General features: G+C 45.8%; 1 protein-coding gene across 1 annotated transcript in view; it reads right to left on the bottom strand.

The window, feature by feature from the left end:
• Positions 1-2150: 2150 nt before the first annotated feature.
• The window catches only part of LOC112880926 (acidic repeat-containing protein-like), a 58209-nt gene continuing 41276 nt past the window's right edge, over positions 2151-19083 (bottom strand). The window contains exon 2 of the mRNA XM_025945653.1: positions 2151-2476. Coding sequence (XP_025801438.1) covers positions 2151-2476 — 326 coding nt within the window. The remainder of the gene's footprint in view (positions 2477-19083) is intronic.

Here is a 19083-nt window from a genome sequence, read left to right as displayed (position 1 = left end):
CCGGCGAACACGAGGGCATAGCGCGCGCATGAGCATCACTGAGATGTGGGGAGATGATTCCCATACATGGATTGGACGGAGGAGTGGCGAGGCGGGCTGTCGACGGTGAAGCCGAGCTCGGCGGCGCCAATGGAAGGGCGGCTCGGGATGGAGCAAATCCGGCGAGGGGAAGGGTCGGGGCTGGTCTGGATCACGATGTGGGGCAAGGGGAGGAGGTGGGGAAGCTCTGGGTCAGCGGGATTTGGGTGGGGTGAAGCGATTGCGGTGTACGCCGGTGAGGAGTGCGGGCGGCTCCGGTGACGCAGGGAAGAAGAAAGGGAAGAAACAGCCGAGGGCAGGGGTTTGGCAAGTGAAAAAGCGAGGGAAACAAGGTGGCTTGGAGTTGCTGGTGCCACGGAGCAGAAGAGAGGGAGGGATAAGGCATGCCCACAGGGGTATTGCGGCGGCGGCAGAAACTCCGGCGTGCGGTGCTGGCAGCCGGTGGAAGACGTGGCGCTCGGGTGGGACGCCAGCAGCAGAGGGCTAGAGCGGTGGGAGGATGGGGAAGCAACGCGTGGCAAAGGGGGGGCACAGGAGATGACCGGCGGTGGCCAGGAACGACGCATTACACCGGCGGCAGGGAGAACCAGAGGGCAGAGCAGAGAGCAGAGGCGCCAGGAGGAAGAAAGGGGGAGGAATGAAGCTGAGGACTGATTTGCAATTTCAGAGAAAAGCAGGGACCTCACTGAAAAGGACTTGCAACTTTTAAACCAGTGCTCAAATGAAGATGGTCCAAAAAGCAAAAGTGCATGGTTTTTCAAACTCTACAACTTCTCTTTAAGGTTCATCTGCATTTGAGCAATAGTTTTGGAGATATTATAAACCTTGTAATAATTTCACATTTCATGTAAATCCTATGGATAAAAATACTTTTACATGTATACCCAGGGGTAATTTCACATATTTTGCAAAGTTAACCACAGTTCTCCCTTTTTGCAAAATAACCCTCATGCATTTAAACTTTTTCCCGCTATCTCCACCCATTTTACATAAAAGGACCTCTAGTAAAAATTAATTACACAAACATCACTTTTTTTTTCATAACATTGCATACATAAAACACACATTGCCATACTTTGGACATAAAAACATACCAAAACTCTAAGGTGTGACCAAGCTAATTACCTGAGTGTCACAGGCGGCTGCGGGCGCGCGGGCGGCGGCGGGCCCGCAGGGGGTGCGGGCGGCGGCGGGCGTGCGGACGCCGGCCGGCGGCGGGGGCGCAGCTGTGCAGGCAGGAGCGTGAGGCACTTAGGGTTGGGTAGGGGTTGGGGGGCAGCCGTTTGTTGGGCCACTTGTTCGATTTGGGCTGCAAATTCAACTAAAATTTACGCGCGTAGTTTGGGCGCGCGGGAGTCTGCCCGCCTAAACCTTTAGCTACCGACTGTCGGTCTCGATATAACATATTTACCAACCGATCGTCTGTTGATATAATCGTACAGTTTTAGCAACTGATCGACTATTACTAAAACGGCTTTTAGCTACCAACTTTCCATCCTAACCTTTTAACAACCAACAGCTAGTAGTTAGTATCAGTTGCTAAATGTCATCCGTGGTATAGTGAGTAGTCGGCACCTCTCGGCAATATCGGCTTTTAAGGGGGCTTGTGAGCGACGGGCTTCAATCCTTTGCCGAGCCTTTTCTACCTTCACCCGAAAGAAGGGAAGATGTCCGGTTGGCTAGAGTTTGAGTTGAAGGATTTCTAGGAGTTGGGGCTTGATCTCCTCAAGAATTTGCCTCACTTCGTCGGAATCTTGGACCAAAGTATCAATTGGAGCTGAGAGCAGGTCCTTTATGCGGAGAAGTTGGCTAGCGACACCAGTCGGCTATGGTTGATGATTATCTACTTCAAGTATGGTCAAGCCAACGGATGCAGGGTCAAACAAGAGCAGCTCATAGATGTTCAAGCCCTGAAAGAAGGTAGAAAACAAGTACGGTACTAGGAAAGGACCGATGCGTTGCCATCGGCTCCCGGTAAATCGGCTTCTCGATAGTTGTTGACTAAAATGAAAGATTTCATTCATAGGGAAAACCATGAAAAAAGGGGAGCCGATTGCTCCTAAAGCCGATCTATCGGCTAAGTACATGGCAGTTAATACCAATCCTACGATCTACCACCAGTAGGTGCCTAAGACCTTGCGGCGCTTGATCAGAGGGGCTGCACCAATGTCGCTATCATCATCACTGCTGTCGTTGTCACTGCTCCCATCATCTCCGCCACCGTCATCGTTGTAGCCGCTGCTGCCTTCGATCTCTTCATCATCATCATCTTCGTCGTCCTCCGATGACCCACCATGCAGGAAGCCTCCTACTGCCGAGTCTTCCTCGGTCGATGCGTCATTGACTTCTTTCTCTGAGGTGGAGAAGTCCCCTTCCCAGGACACATCGTCGTTGCCATCTTCATCTTCCAGTTTCCCGTTGAAGAGGAACCGGACGTCTTCACCATTGGTCAGGGATTCATCATCCTCTGACCAAGCCTGGAAATCCCACTCCTCTGCATCCCAGTGCAGAGGAGCGAAGGCCTCATAGGTTGTTGTGGGGTCGAACTCCAGGGTCATCTCTCGAGTTGTCTCGGATTCTATGGAGATGATGGAGGAAGTAGAGAATGAGGAAGCCATTGTAGGAGAAAGAGGGGCATACTGGTGCAGTTGCTATCGGCTCGAGGAAGAATATGAATGAACAGGTTGCCAGGTCGAGTTTATAAAGGTAGGAATGGGATACGGATCGGCACCGTAATGATTTCCAAGAAGTTAGATGCAGAGTAGTCACATCCCGTGGAAGTGGAAGTGGCACACGTGTACGGATTTTGGAGGTCGAAGAGGCGAGGCGATGGAAAAGAAAAAAATGGTTTCAGAATTATTATTGCCGAAACCAGGGTGGCATGTGTTATCGCCATAGTTTGGCTGGGCCAGAAGGTGGGCCATGAGCAAGAATGGGCTCAAAGGATAATTGTAATTGTGGCAGAACCGCCTGAATTATTCCGGCTCAAGTGTGCTAGTCATCGCTATACAGCCGATACTAACTCAATGCACTTCAAATGGAACAACCTATTGGTCTGTCGGGTCTCCGCCCGATGCAACCACGGTTCAACAGGATTGAAGCAGGTTTGCCTCGCATGAAGGCGAGTTTATAGTTGCACACTACTCATCCACTTTTAAACCACAGGATATTAAACATTATTACAAAATGTTCAAACTTAAGGTAATCTTATACAAACATTGTTAAAACGACTGCCAGCCGGGGATGGATCCCTCTCCACGGACCAGCCAAACGGAACAAAAGTTGGCCATGCGGAACTATCCGTGGGGTTCTCAAAGGTCATACCTGAAAAATTCACTAGCAAGACTGAGTATACTAATACTCAGCAAGGCTTACCCATTTCATGGTATACTTAGCGACGTAACTAGACTCATGAAGGCTTGAAATGGTTCTTGGTTTGATTTCAGCTGAAAAGCAACAAAGAGTATGATCTACTTTCATGTTTTAGCTTCCAGATTTTAGTCTCATTAAGCATTCTAGGTAAGCACCTATTCTAGACCAACAAGGTAGAGATTAACATCCATCCAGATTATTCCATAATGGTTACTGTTCTTACTCTATGTGGCAGAAGGAATAAGCAGTCTCAATCTCCGCGAGAAACGGATGATTCAGAATTGAATTTCCAGACCTTGTAAGGGTAAACCTAACTCACACGCCCGGAACATCCAAAGATCATTCCAAGGCAACCTTTTGCTTTTCATTCCGACTCATGGAACAGGGCCACCACAAGCGACTGTAAGACCGTACGCACACCAATTGTGCAGGACAAACGTCTGTAGCGCGACTACATGACCGTACTCCTGTCCGCTGCGCTGAACGTACTCCCGCACGTCGGTGCGTGAGAAAAACTAAGTTACGAGTGGTGGGAGGTATGTCCACTCCTTGGGCCGATTGGTTACTAGGCTTAACGCTTTACCATATTACGCGGCTTGTGGCTAGTACTCTCAAATCAACACAGACGAGGTAACCTTCTGAGTCATGATACTACACATGACCCCGTCCATCATCCTTATAGTGATTGCAGAATAGTAAACATTCAACTGCTATATTGCGCGAGTGATAGGAAATCACCTGACTGCTGCCGGTCCTATTAGCAGAGCATCTATTCAATAAGGACTCAGGCACAATACATAGGTTCCTAGTATCAATGCATCTAGGGGTCCATTTCAATTCCTAGACTTAATGCAAGATATAATATATAAGCATAATATTGTAGTAAATTGAAATACTAGGTTATGCACCGGGGCTTGCCTTCTTGAGCGGGGCTAGGGTTAGTGGTGTCAGAGACTTCCGAACTTTGGTTCGGAGCTTCAGTTAAAGTCTCGACGATATTTACCGGGTCTTCAGAAAACCCTTGATCTTGTTCCAGGACTAGCTTGTAATCTCCGTCGTCGAGTGTCGTTGACTCTACATGATATGCAATGATTTAAGTGAGATGGTTCTTGAGTTAAGGATTTTACTTCACGACAAAGTTGCAATCCAACAAATTAACAAACATAAACTCATGAAACAAGGGGGTTGGATCCAATTCTACTATTTGTGTCCTAATTTGATTGTCATATTAATTGAATTACTTTGAAGTAATTTGACTAGTTCGATTTTTATTTTGAAAACCATAAAGGTTCTGACCCTGCATTTTTATGGGTAAGCTTATTTTTTTATTAAGTAAGCTCACTGTAAAATTTTCATAAATTTTTGAAAACAGAAACTACAAATTTGAATTTTAATTCAAACTTCAAGTTTAAAATTCAAACCTTAAGCAAATAGAGCTTTAAATTCTTGAAAATGTAATTTTGAACTAATTATCAATAGATTAATTTATGGTAAAAAGATCTAAGCAGGAAAGTCTTAGGAACATGCTTAAATAAATTTTAAACCATTTCAAACTTGATTTGCATAAATTTAAAAGAACTAAAACTACAGAGCAGTATTGAGCATGAAATTTTTACGCAAGCTTAGTCATGACCTAAACAGGCTACACACCAAGAAACACAAGAAAATAAGCTTGTATGCAAAAGTTGTAGAATTAGACTTCTAGATCCCAACAAAACTGGTTTGGCAATTTTTGGATTTTTCTACACATTCTTATGGATTTTACAAGTTGACAGCTTTGCAAACAAGAATTGAAAGAGGATTTTACAGAGAGGCCCTCGGGTTTAAGCATAAGGGCCCCTAAAACAGAAATCTAAATTGTAAATGGGTCCCTGCCAGCCCACGACGGCGGCCGGCGGGTCTGACCGGCGTGTTCTCGCCGGCGGCGAGGTCTTTGGTGGGGAGGAACAGGTCCCACACCGCCTACAGGACATGCTGTTCCCGATGGTGGGTGATGTGCACCAGGAAAAGCGGTGGAGCATGGCCGGCGGCGAGCAGTGGCGGTGGCCGTGGCGGCGTGCTCATGTTCCCGGCGAGGGGCCGGTGAACGTGGATGGACGGGGCGCGCATGAGCACCGTGGAGGTGTGGGGGTGCGATTGCGGTACCTAATTTGGTCGGAGGTGGGGCGGAAGGGGGTCGTCGACGGTGAGGCGGCTCGGGTTCCTACGGCGGCGGAGGCGGCACGGCTTCCTTCGATTCCGGCCAAGGAGAAGAGCAGGTTTGGCTAGTGTGGTTCGAGGGGCAAGTAGGGGCAGTGAGGGGGCCTTGGCATGCTGGAATTGAGATGGGCAGGACGGGACGGTGAGAATTTTTCCGGCGGATGGCTCGGCGGCTCGGCTTGACGCTCGTGGAGAAGAAGAGAGGGAAGGGAAGCGAGAGAGGCTTCGGTCGGGCTTTATAGGGAGGCGCAGTGCGGTAGAGAGGGAGGGAGAAGTGCACAGCCGGCCACAGACCAACGACACCGGTCGGGCTTCGATGATGATAAGCGGCGGCGGAGAGCGGCTCGGGCAGATGGCAGGGTAGCGTGGCAAGGCGGGAAGAGGCCAGCACAGTTCGGGGAAGCGGCGGCGCGGACACTGGGGCGGCACGTGGCATGGTTTAGAGCGGCGCAGGGCGGCCGGTGCTCGGCACATGGCCGGCGAAGCAGCGGCGGGGCGTCGGGCAGAGAGAAATCAGAACAGAGCAGAGCAGAGGGGCTGGAGGTAGACAAAAGGACTGACTCGAAATTTTCAAAAAATACAGGGACTCCATTGTAAAGTCTAGCTAACTTTCAAACCATAGCTCAAATGAAAATGTGCCCAAAAGCAAAAGTGTAGAGTTTAACAAGATCTACAACTTTGCTTTAAGGCCTAGTTGCAAAAGAGCAAAGGATTTGAAACTAACATAAAACTTGGCAAAGCTTTAAACTTTAAGTAAATCCCCTTTAAATTTCTGCACCACACTTGCATCCTATGTGTAGTTTCACCTCCATTTGGGTTTAACAGTGAGTTCTTGACTTTTTACACAACAACCTGCATATATTTTGATTTCACCTCCCATTCTCACCCATTTTACACTAAAGGAATTATTTTTTCAGAATTACTTAAATATCCTTTTTCCTTTTGTATTCAAATTTGAACACACATATACAGAACCAAGTATGCACACTTTATACTAGAATCTAGTGTGTTTTTACCCTAATTACCTGAATGTCACAGCCTTCCCCCCTAAAAAGAACCTCGTCCCGAGATTCCGGAACTGGATGGAATTAGACGATTAGATTTAGGAATTGGCTTGAAGGAAATTTGGGAAATTTCATCGAAGATAGGATTCTGTTTCCCAAGTCGCTTCTTCTTCAGTGTGATGGTCGCATTGAATTTTGAACATCTTGATGGTTTCTCTTCTAGTACTTCTTTCGTTGGTGTCTAGTACTCGAATCGGATGTTCGACAAAAGTTAGATCAAACTCGATTTTGATGGCTTGGGAATCGATGATCTCAGTAGGAACTTTGACACACTTCCTAAGTTGAGATACATGGAAGATGTCATCGATGGCCGCTAACTGAGGAGGAAGTTGAAGACGGTAAGCTACGAGTCCACAGATTTTGAGGATTTCAAAGGGTCCGATGTATCGAGGAGCAAGTTTTCCTTTTACGCCGAACTGTTGGATACCTCGAGTTGGAGATACTCGAAGATGTACGAAGTCTCCGACTTGAAACTGTAATGGTCTTCTTTGTATATCCGCGTAGCTTTTCTGTCGAGATTGGGCTGCCTTTAGATTATTTTGAATAGTGTTCACCTGTTCTTCGGCTTCAGTGACAAGGTCCAGTCCAAAGATCTTACGCTCGCTGGTTTGTGACCAACTCAAAGGAGTTCGGCATCGGCGACCGTACAATGCTTCGAACGGGGCCATCTTGAGACTTGTTTGATAGCTGTTGTTGTAAGAAAATTCTGCCAATGACAAGCATTTATCCCAATTCTTGTCATACTGAAGTACACAGGCTCTAAGCATATCTTCCAGAATCTGATTTACTCTTTCAGTTTGTTCGTCTGTCTGAGGGTGATATGCGGAGCTTCGGATTAACTTAGTTCCAAGAGCATATTGAAGTTGCTCCCAGAACCGAGCAATGAATTGTGCTCCATGATTAGAAATGATCGTCTTGGGCACTCCATGAAGATGAACAATTTGATCCAGATAGATCTCGGCATACTTTTTGGCATTATATGTAGTATGAACGGGAAGAAAATGGGCAGTTTTGGTTAATCGAGCAACGATTACCCAAATAGAGTCATGTCTTTGGGAGGCGTTGGGTAAGCCAACAATAAAGTCCATACTGATATCCTCCCACTTCCAAGAGAGAATGGGTAAAGGTTGAAGAATACCAGCAGTTTTGAGATGACTGGCTTTAACTCTTTGACAGATGTCACACTCCGAGACATACTTTGCAATTTCTCGCTTCATACGAGTCCACCAAAAGTTCTGTTTCAAATCCTGGTACATCTTTGTACTGCTAGGGTGCATAGAGAATTTGTACAGATGAGCCTCGTCCAATATCTGCTTATGAAGTTTATGGTCCTTGGGTACAACGATACGCTCGTTAAACCATAGAATCCCTTCGGAATCTACTCGAAAGCATTTGTACTTTCCTTCTTCTTGGGCCAACTTCTACTTAATGATTATGACCCCTTTATTACGCTGTTGTGTGCCAGAACAATGTTATCACAAAGTGTAGCTTCAATTGAGAGATGATTCAGGCTGCCTTGAGGAATGATCTCAAGATTGAGCTTTCTCATCTCCCAACAAAGTGTCTCATTGGCAGCCTCTACTGATAAGCAAGAGCAATGTGCCGTGCGACTAAGTGCATCCGCAACAATGTTGGCTTTGCCTGGATGATAGTGTACTTCCAGATCATAGTCTTTGATAAGCTCTAGCCAGCGTCTTTGCCTCATATTTAGGTCTGCTTGCGTGAAAATGTACTTGAGGCTCTTATGGTCAGTATAGATATGGCACTTTGTACCCATCAGATGATGTCTCCAGATTTTAAGTGCATGGATAACAGCTGCGAGTTCAAGATCATGAGTAGGATAGTTCTGTTCATGAGTCTTGAGCGCTCGCGATGCATAAGCAATCACTCGGTTGTCTTGCATAAGCACAAAACCAAGTCCGATTCCGGAAGCATCACAATAGATGTCAAAAGGTTTTGAAACATCTGGTTGAGCTAGAACTGGGGCAGTAGTGAGATGTGCTTTGAGGGTATGGAATGCATCTTCGCATTTTAGATCCCAGGAGAATTTAACTCCCTTCTTTAATCATTCAGTCATAGGCTTGGCTATTTTTGAGAAGTTAGGAATGAAACGATGATAAGAGCCAGCTAGACCAAGAAAACTACGGATCTAATGGACTGATGTTGGAGGTTTCCAATCCATCACTTCTTGTACTTTACTGGGATCAACAGATATACCATCACTGGAGATGGTATGTCCCAGAAATTTCACGGTATCCAGCCAAAACTCACATTTAGAGAATTTGGCGTACAAGTGGTGGTCTCTCAATTTTTGAAGAACAACATGGAGATGTTTCGCATGATCTTCCGAATTCATGGAGTAGATCAGAATGTCATCAATGAAGACCACAACAAATGTGTCAAGTTCTTGCATGAAGACAGAGTTCATGAGATACATGAAATATGCTGGGGCATTGGTAAGACCAAATGACATAACCAGATATTCGTAGAGTCCATATCTGGTGGAAAAGGCTGTTTTTGGAATGTCACTTGACCTGATCTTGATTTGATGATAGCCGGAGCGAAGATCAATCTTAGAGAATACCTTGGCTTCGGCTAACTGATCGAACAGAATGTCAATGCGGGGCAGAGGATACTTGTTTTTGATGGTTACTGCATTGAGAGGACGATAATCTACACATAGCCTTAAGCTATTGTCTTTCTTCTTCACGAATAGGGCTGGACAACCCCATGGTGAAGTACTTGGACGAATGTAACCCTTATCATGGAGGTCCTGGAGTTGGATTTTTAACTCGGCCAGTTCATTGGGTGGCATACGATAGGGCCTCTTAGATATGGGGGCTGTGCCGGGTTGGAGTTCTATGATAAATTTAATATCCTGGTCTGGGGGCATTCCAGGCAAATCATTTGGAAAGACGTCTGCATATTCGCAGACAATAGGGATGTCCTTTAACTTGATCCCTTCTACAGCATAGGCATAAGGATTATTGCATTCCCGTTGTGGAAGATAGAGAATGGTAGCTTCATGATCAGGTGAATCTATCTCCACAGTTCGGGAAAAGATATCTAATGATACTCGGTGCCTAGTCATCCAATCCATGCCTAGGAGGACATCCATTCCCTCTAGGTCCAATAACAGTTAATCTGTTTTGATCAAATTACTACCCAGTTGAATTGGTACCTTCCTATAGATTTGATTTGAGGAAATTTTACCACCAGGAGTTGCTATCATATAGGCTTCACTAGTAGGATAAAGATTCAAGCCTATTTTTGTTCCACATTTTGAACTGATAAAACTATGTGTGGCATCAGAATCAAAAAGTATAATCACGGGTTGATGGTTGATAGAGAAAGTACTCGTCATTATTGGCGCACCCTTGGGGAGTTCGGAGAGAGTGGTGAAGTTCACCCTTCCCTAGCGGACTTGTACCATCTGCTTCTTGCCCTTGACCTTGTTGTTCAGGTTGGATGTCTGCCCTTGGAATGATCTTCGGGGTTGGGGGCAATCCTTAATGAAATGGGACGGGCTGCCACAGTTGAAACAAGGATAGTTATTGTTTCCTTGGTTGGACGGTGGAAAGCTCGGCCGCAGGCCTTGCTGCTGTTGCTGCTGGGGTTGTGGTGTTGGTGGTCAATTGAATCGAGCTTGCTGGGGTGGCCTAGCTACCCATCTGCCTGGCAGATTGTTTCGGGGCGGTGCTCGGGTAGCAGTGTTCTGGACCAACCGATACCTTGGCGGTTGCGCCGTTGAGGGTCCAGTGGGTGTCTTCCATTTCTTTTCTGCCCGGTGGGCTGAGATGCAATCCTCTTGGGTGATTGCCATATTGACCAACTCATTGAAAGTGTCGGCTTTTACCAGATTTAGTCATTCCTTAAGCTTGGTATTCAGGCCTCGACGAAAACGATCACGTTTGCGGGCATCAGTGTCCGCATGATAACCCGCATACTGGCACAAGTGGTTGAAGACTTGTGCATATTGCATGACCGTGCGGGTTCCCTAAGTCAGATTTAGAAATTCATTGAGCTTTTGCTCAATGAGTCCCTCGAGGATGTGGTGCACTCTGAAAGCGGTTCGGAATTCATCCCACGTGACAACATGACCAGCCGGCTGCATGGCATGGTAATGGTCCCACCATATGCGGGCAGTGCCGCGAAGTTGTTGGGCTGCGAAGAGTGCCTTATTCTCATCTGAACATGGGGCAGACAACAATGCGAACTTAGACTCGATGGTGCGGAGCCATGCGTCGGCATCGAGGGGCTCGTCTGCTTTATGGAACAGTGGGGGCTGGGTGCTGAGAAAGTCTTGATAATTAGCCGATGGGTGTTCATCACGACCTCGGAACTGGTGATGGTATTGGCCCATCTGAGCCTGCACTAGTTGGTTGAGGAGTTCTGTCTATTGGGCCATAACCTCTGCTAGATTCGGCGGGGCTGGTGGCGGTTGCTGGGAACCGCTAGCTTGGTCTGGCCAAAAACCTTCCGAGGTTCCATGAGTAGCTCCAACCATCTGAAACAAAGGAGATATCCATTAACAACCATATTCTTACTCCTATTTTCAGATGATATACTGCTAGCAGATATGTAGTTCACATGTTCCATTCAACCAACTCATTTCAGATGCAAAGATATTGAACAAGATGGCAGAACTCGAGGATTAGATTACAACGCAGATACTGGTTGTTCTTAACATCGTACATCAGGGTGGTTCGACTGCCATGGGTTAAGCTATATGTACACATGCCACATATACTACAACAAGTGGCGCTAGGTCTAGGTAGGCTACTCACTACCTATGTCACAGCATTCTACACTAAGTACATCTAAAAGATCGACAATTTTAGGTGAACTAAAAATCGTCGAGATCGCCTACGGAGGACTGACTACCGGAAGAGGAGTGATTTGGCTGAGGATTGGGTTCTAGGTTTCCATGCTCAGAGTCGAGATCAGAAACTCCCTCGATTTCCTCCGGATCTTCTTCTCCACCTTCAGGTACTACAGGCACAGCAGGAGGTACTAGCTGCTGCTGAAGTTCGTCGATGTGAGCATGGGCGTCATCGACCTCAAGGATAAGGTCGTGGATTTGCTCTTGGAGGAACTCAATGATCGTGTTGCGTTGAGTGATTATTGCATCACTCTCATTGATCTGATCCTCCCAGTGAAGAATGGTCTCATCCCGTGCTGCGATAACTTCCTCCTTCTCGGTAACCAAGGCTTGAAGCTCCACTATCTGAGCGACCTGTCGATCAGCATTGCGACAATGACCTTGAGCTAAGCCAATCAACTGACCCAACCTGCTGGATATTCATGAATCTGATGGTACCAAGGAGCGTTTCTTCGACTGAATCTCCCAGCATATGACCATAATGAACTATCCTGAAATTCCACTCAGGATCACTGGAATCTATTGCAGGGAATAAACCAATGGGATACCCTGCAACTTCCATGGGATGCTGGTCATAGAAGATGTGGATGGCCTCCAGAGCTGCAGTCTTGATGGTGTCGACGAGACGATAACCAACCACATCGACCTCGATGGGCTGCCACTGAGAAAGGAAAGGGTGCTGAGGAATAGTCATCTGAACTCTACACCGGGGAACACCTTCCTCTCTATACTCCACTCCATCGTACTGGGGAGGTTCCGTGTAGAAGAATAAACTAAGGGATTCCCATAAAAGACGGGGAAAACCCTCCTAGTGCAAGGCATTGGTATGGAGATGCCCTGCATGATCCCAGAAGATGTGTGAAGGAGCCGCCATCTGAAACAAGAATTCAGATGGTGAGATTTATTTACTATGCTGAGAACTCACAAGGTAAATGGAACAAGACAATCGATTTTGGTAACAGCAAAGGCTGGAAATCGGATACATGTTTAAGATACTCAACTAAGGCTACCACAAGATTTCTATTGAAACCACACTAAGGATAGACAAAACCTTACCTGTCCTTAAAAGAACAACACATTCAAGCATTCATTTTTTCTATTAATGGATTATGCATGCATGTACTATTCAACCTTACAACCAAAACAACTGCCGAATATCTTCGGACTTACGGGGTTAATTTCGGTGGCATGACACATACGTCTCTCACTAATATCTAGTCAATAAGTCCTATCCATCTTAACCTCTTAATCGTGGTTAGTGTACCTGCAGAAAACCATATTCACAATATATGAACCTTTCATGGCAGCATGACATGAAAGCATCCCCAAACAGTACTGTTCACTATAGAAACAACATCTGTACAATTACAGCCGTATAGACAACGTTAGCATACATCATCAAAACAACGTATTTACGGGGGTACCGCGAAATGCGGGGGTATGAACAGCGATCGCCACACCCTGTGCCGAACCATATACTCCCAATATACTCAACCTAAGTTGATATATTGGCAGCATCTCAAGTAGGCCACTGCTTGAGAAATAGCGTTCGGTTCGCATCACCGACGGGAAGGCCAAGCTCCCTCAGTTGGCTGAGGATCCTTACCTCCTTACCTTACCATCGAAGGTGTCGTTACAGAATATAAAGTTGGGTTATGCATAAATTTAAGTGTTGACCCAAAGTAGTGCTGCAAGTTAGAGTGACAATACACATATATATTCTAATAGCCACCTGATTACTCCCATATAAACCCCTAGGGCTTTGCATTCTATGCACCAACCTTAACGAATCCAACGTACTTCGTAAATTTATTTGTTAAGCAAGTTTTTATCCTAAAAATATTTTTAAGAGCTGCTGCAGTTATAAGAGTAAACCTACAGCTCTGATACCAGCTGTGGCAGAACCGTCTGAATTATTCCAGCTCAAGTGCGCTAGTCATCGCTATACAGCCGATACTAACTCAATGCACTTCAAACGGAACAACCCATTGGTCTGTCGGGTCTCCGCCCGATGCAACCACGGTTCAGCAGGATCGAAGCAGGTTTACCTCGCACGAAGGCGAGTTTACGGTTGCACACAACTCATCAACTTTTAAACCATAGGATATTAAACATTATTACAAAACGTTCAAACTTAAGGTAATCTTATACAAATATTGTTAAAATGACAAGCTAAACAGCTTGTCCAGGTTCACAACGGAAGAAAATTTAATGCGCGACTCCACTCGTCGCGGAGGTTGACACCACACTCAGCCCGAAGCATGGCGTCATTCAGGAGGGTCACTGCTAGCCGGGGACGGATCCCACGCCACGGACCAGCCAAACGGAACAGAAGTTGGCCATGCGGAACTATCCGTGGGGTTCTCAAAGGTCATACCTGAAAAATTCACTAGCAAGACTGAGTATACTAATACTCAGCAAGGCTTACCCGTTTCATGGTATACTTAGCCATGTAACTAGACTCATGAAGGCTTGAAATGGTTCTTGGTTTGATTTCAGCTGAAAAGCAACAAAGAGTATGATCTACTTTCACGTTTTAGCTTCCAGATTTTAGTCTCATTAAGCATTCTAGGTAAGCACCTATTCTAGACCAACAAGGTAGAGATTAACATCCATCCAGATTATTCCATAATGGTTACTGTTCTTACTCTACGTGGCAGAAGGAATAAGCAGTCTCAATCTCTGCGAGAAACGGACGATTCTGAATCGAATTTCCAGACCTTGCAAGGGTAAACCTAACTCACACACCCGGAACATCCAAAGATCATTCCAAAGCAACTGTTTGCCTTTCATTCCGACTCGTGGAACAGGGCCACCACAAGCGACTGTAGGACCGTATGCACACCAATTGTGCAGGACATACGTCTGTAGCGTGACTACATGACCGTACTCCTGTCCGCTGCGCGGAAAATACTCCCGCACGTCGGTGCGTGAGAAAAACTAAATTACGAGTGGTGGGAGGTATGTCCACTCCTCGGGCCGATTGGTTACTAGGCTTAACGCTTTCCCATATTTCGCGGCTTGTGGCTAGTACTCTCAAACGTTTAGCCACCACTACCACACACTGCGACCTTATCAACTTTTATCAACACAGACGGGGTAACCTTCCGAGTCATGATACTACACATGACCCCGTCCATCATCCTTATAGTGATTGCAGAATAGTAAACATTCAACTGCTATATTGCGCGAGTGATAGGAAATCACCTGACTGCTGCCGGTCCTATTAGCAGAGCATCTATTCGATAAGGACTCAGGCACAATACATAGGTTCCTAGTATCAATGCATCTAGGGTTCCATTTCAATTCCTAGACTTAATGCAAGATATAATATATAAGCATAAAATTGTAGTAAATTGAAATACTAGGTTATGCACCGGGGCTTGCCTTCTTGAGCGGGGCTAGGGTCAGTGGTGTCAGAGACTTCCGAACTTTGGTTTGGAGCTTCAGTTAAAGTCTCGACGACATTTACCGGGTCTTCAGAAAACCCTTGATCTTGTTCCAAGACTAGCTTGTAATCTCCGTCGTCGAGTGTCGTGGACTCTACATGATATGCAATGATTTAAGTGAGATGGTTCTTGAGTTAAGGATTTTACTTCACGATAAAGTTGCAATCCAACAAATTAACAAACATAAACTCATGAAACAAGGGGGTTGGATCCAATTCTACTATTTGTGTCCTAATTTGATTGTCATATTAATTGAATTACTTTGAAGTAATTTGACTAGTTCGATTTTTATTTTGAAAACCATAAAGGTTCTGACCTTGCATTTTTATGGGTAAGCTTATTTTTTTATTAAGTAAGCTCACTGTAAAATTTTCATAAATTTTTGAAAACAGAAACTACAAATTTGAATTTTAATTCAAACTTCAAGTTTAAAATTCAAACCTTAAGCAAATAGAGCTTTAAATTCTTGAAAATGTAATTTTGAACTAATTATCAATAGATTAATTTATGGTAAAAAGATCTAAGCAGGAAAGTCTTAGGAACATGCTTAAATAAATTTTAAACCATTTCAAACTTGATTTGCATAAATTTAAAAGAACTTAAACTACAGAGCAGTACTGAGCATGAAATTTTTACGCAAGCTTAGTCATGACCTAAACAGGCTACACACCAAGAAACACAAGAAAATAAGCTTGTATGCAAAAGTTGTAGAATTAGACTTCTAGATCCCAACAAAACTAGTTTGGCAATATTTGGATTTTTCTACACATTCTTATGGATTTTACAAGTTGATAGCTTTGCAAACAAGAATTGAAAGAGGAGTTTACAGAGAGGCCCTCGGGTTTAAGCATAAGGGCCCCTAAAACAGAAATCTAAATTGTAAATGGGTCCCTGCCAGCCTACGACGGCGGCCGGCGGGTCTGACCGGCGTGTTCTCGCCGGCGGCGAGGTGTTTGGTGGGGAGGAACAGGTCCCACACCGCCTACAGGACATGCTGTTCCCGATGGTGGGTGATGTGCACCAGGAAAAGCGGTGGAGCATGGCCAGCGGCGAGCAGTGGCAGTGGCCGTGGCGGCGTGCTCATGTTCCCGGCGAGGGGCCGGTGAACATGGATGGACGGGGCACGCATGAGCACCGTGGAGGTGTGGGGGTGCGATTGCGGTACCTAATTTGGCCGGAGGTGGGGCGGAAGGGGGTCGTCGACGGTGAGGCGGCTCGGGTTCCTCCGGCGGCGGAGGCGGCACGGCTTCCTTCGATTCCGGCCAAGGAGTAGAGCAGGTTTGGCTAGTGTGGTTCGAGGGGCAAGTAGGGGCAGTGAGGAGGCCTTGGCGTGCTGGAATTGAGATGGGCAGGACGGGACGGTGACAATTTTTCCAGCGGATGGCTCAGCGGCTCGGCTTGACGCTCGTGGAGAAGAAGAGAGGGAAGGGAAGCGAGAGAGGCTTCGGTCGGGCTTTATAGGGAGGCGCAGTGCGGTAGAGAGGTAGGGAGAAGTGCACAGCCGGCCACAGACCAACGACACCGGTCGGGCTTCGATGATGATAAGCGGCGGCGAAGAGCGGCTCGGGCAGATGGCAGGGTAGCGTGGCAAGGCGGGAAGAGGCCAGCACAGTTCGGGGAAGCGGCGGCGCGGACACTGGGGCGGCACGTGGCATGGTTTAGAGCGGCGCAGGGCGGCCGGTGCTCGGCACATGGCCGGCGAAGCAGCGGCGGGGCGTCGGGCAGAGAGAAATCAGAACAGAGCAGAGCAGAGGGGCTGGAGGTAGACAAAAGGACTGACTCGAAATTTTCAAAAAATACAGGGACTCCACTGTAAAGTCTAGCTAACTTTCAAACCATAGCTCAAATGAAAATTTTCCCAAAAGCAAAAGTGTAGAGTTTAACAAGATCTACAACTTTGCTTTAAGGCCCAGTTGCAAAAGAGCAAAGGATTTGAAACTAACATAAAACTTGGCAAAGCTTTAAACTTTAAGTAAATCCCCTTTAAATTTCTGCACCACACTTGCATCCTATGTGTAGTTTCACCTCCATTTGGGTTTAACAGTGAGTTCTTGACTTTTTACACAACAACCTGCATATATTTTGATTTCACCTCCCATTCTCACCCATTTTACACTAAAGGAATTATTTTTTCAGAATTACTTAAATATCCTTTTTTCTTTTGTATTCAAATTTGAACACACATATACAGAACCAAGTATGCACACTTTATACTAGAATCTAGTGTGTTTTTACCCTAATTACCTGAATGTTACAGTAATGGGCTTGTGAATCGGCTCCTGCGCAGGCGGTTTAAGGCCAGATAGTTAGGATTTGTGTGGTAGTCGATCAAGATTGGTTAGGAGAGGCAAGCCTCCAGACTATAAATATATACCCTAAACTACGAATAAACAACAACAAGCATTCACAAACAACTCTCGGTGCATCGCCACCCCTGTTTTAGGGTTTCTTTCGGGTAAGTGCCATGCAGCCCAGATCATGCGAAGCATGATCGGGGCAGCATCATTCGTACCTATTTATCTTTGTGTTTCTCATGCTGAAGCATTGTTGATGGCGAGTAACACTAATTACCTTAGCGCTTACAGGGATGCATCGGCTTTTATATTGTATTCATGCATTGCTTGTTACCTGTAAATGTTTAGCTATCCTCGTTCCCGATCTCGGGTGTAAGGATACCACCTTGCTGTGTTTCGATTAGTAGATCCAATCTGTTATGGTTAGTCTTTATTCATTAAAGATTTGGTTTAAGATCTACATGATTAGACCCTTCAAACGAGTTAAATGATCCAGCAATACGTTTGATGCTTTACATTAATCTAAAGAGGGATTGTTCCGGGAATCGGCTTTCTGTTGGTTTTTAGGCCTCTGTTTAGGTTGCTATTCTGTTATCTTTCGTATTTGTTAGGCTTAACTACGGGTAGGATGTTCCGGTTATATGGTGAATGCTTTAACCGTTGTATATTGAATTAGCTTATTGATTACAGAGCAAGTTTATACAAATATATGCACTTTCTTTAGATATACAGATCCGATCTGATACTTGGAGACAATCGGCTCTTTACAGCTGATACCAGGGATCACCTGATGAGCTGATCACGGCTCGGATTAACGTTTAAACATGTCTGTGCATGCAGGAAATTAACTAAAACCACATCTACACCTTCCTGTTCAGGTACAAGGTCAGGTGGCACGCCTAGCAAACCCAGACATCAGGTCATGTGCCAAATCCTAGGCCGTTGACCAAGGGACCGGGGCCCACCAGCAGTCCCGGGAGCCTCTCAGCTCCTCATGTTGCCTGTCGCTGCTCGCCGGTGGGTTTCGACCGACAACAATGGGTTCTAAGATGATAATGTCGACGGTCCCATGGATGGTGATAGTAGTGGCGATGAACTTGACGATGGTGATTTTCTCAGCCAGTTGTTGTGCCACACCAAAGCGGAGGTATTGGTTGCTAGGCTAGGGGGTTATCAAACTTCGAGATGGTGAGAAAATCAGCAGAGGAAAACATATATGAGCGATCAAAGGGATGCCCAAAACACTGGACCGTGCTTTGTTTCATACTTGAGCTCTTGACTCTGAAGGCTAAGCATGGTTGGTCCGATGGTAGTTTCAATGATCTACTGCGTATCTTGGCTTGGTTGCTTCCAAAGCCAAATAAAGTGCTAGCCAACACATACAGAGCAAAGAAGCTTGCGAGCCCGTTCACGATGGGTGTGGAATGAATTCATGCATGTCCAAATCATTGTATTTTATATTGTGGGGATACTTTCAAAGACTTGAAGAAATGCCATGTATGTTCTGCAAGTCGGTACAAAAATAAGGCTGGTTACTGTGGTGATGACAATCATGGTCCAACCGATGTGAATAAAAGGAACAGGGTGAAGAATAGTGTTGCCTTTGTTGAGCCAGATGATGCTACTTTAGGCATTCCTGAGAAGCAGAGCAGAATTCCCGCCATGGTTATGTGGTACCTCCCAGTTTCCGATTGCCTGAGGTGTTTCTTCTCAAACCCAAAGGATGCTGAACTGATATGATGGTGGGATTCAGATAAGCTTAAGAAGGGTGACGGAAAGCTCCG

This window comes from Panicum hallii, chromosome 2, assembly GCF_002211085.1.
Source record: "Panicum hallii strain FIL2 chromosome 2, PHallii_v3.1, whole genome shotgun sequence".
In the NCBI taxonomy this organism is placed as follows: Eukaryota; Viridiplantae; Streptophyta; class Magnoliopsida; order Poales; family Poaceae; genus Panicum; species Panicum hallii.
Note: the sequence above shows the minus strand (reverse complement) of the source record. Positions and strands in the feature narration are given on the sequence as shown.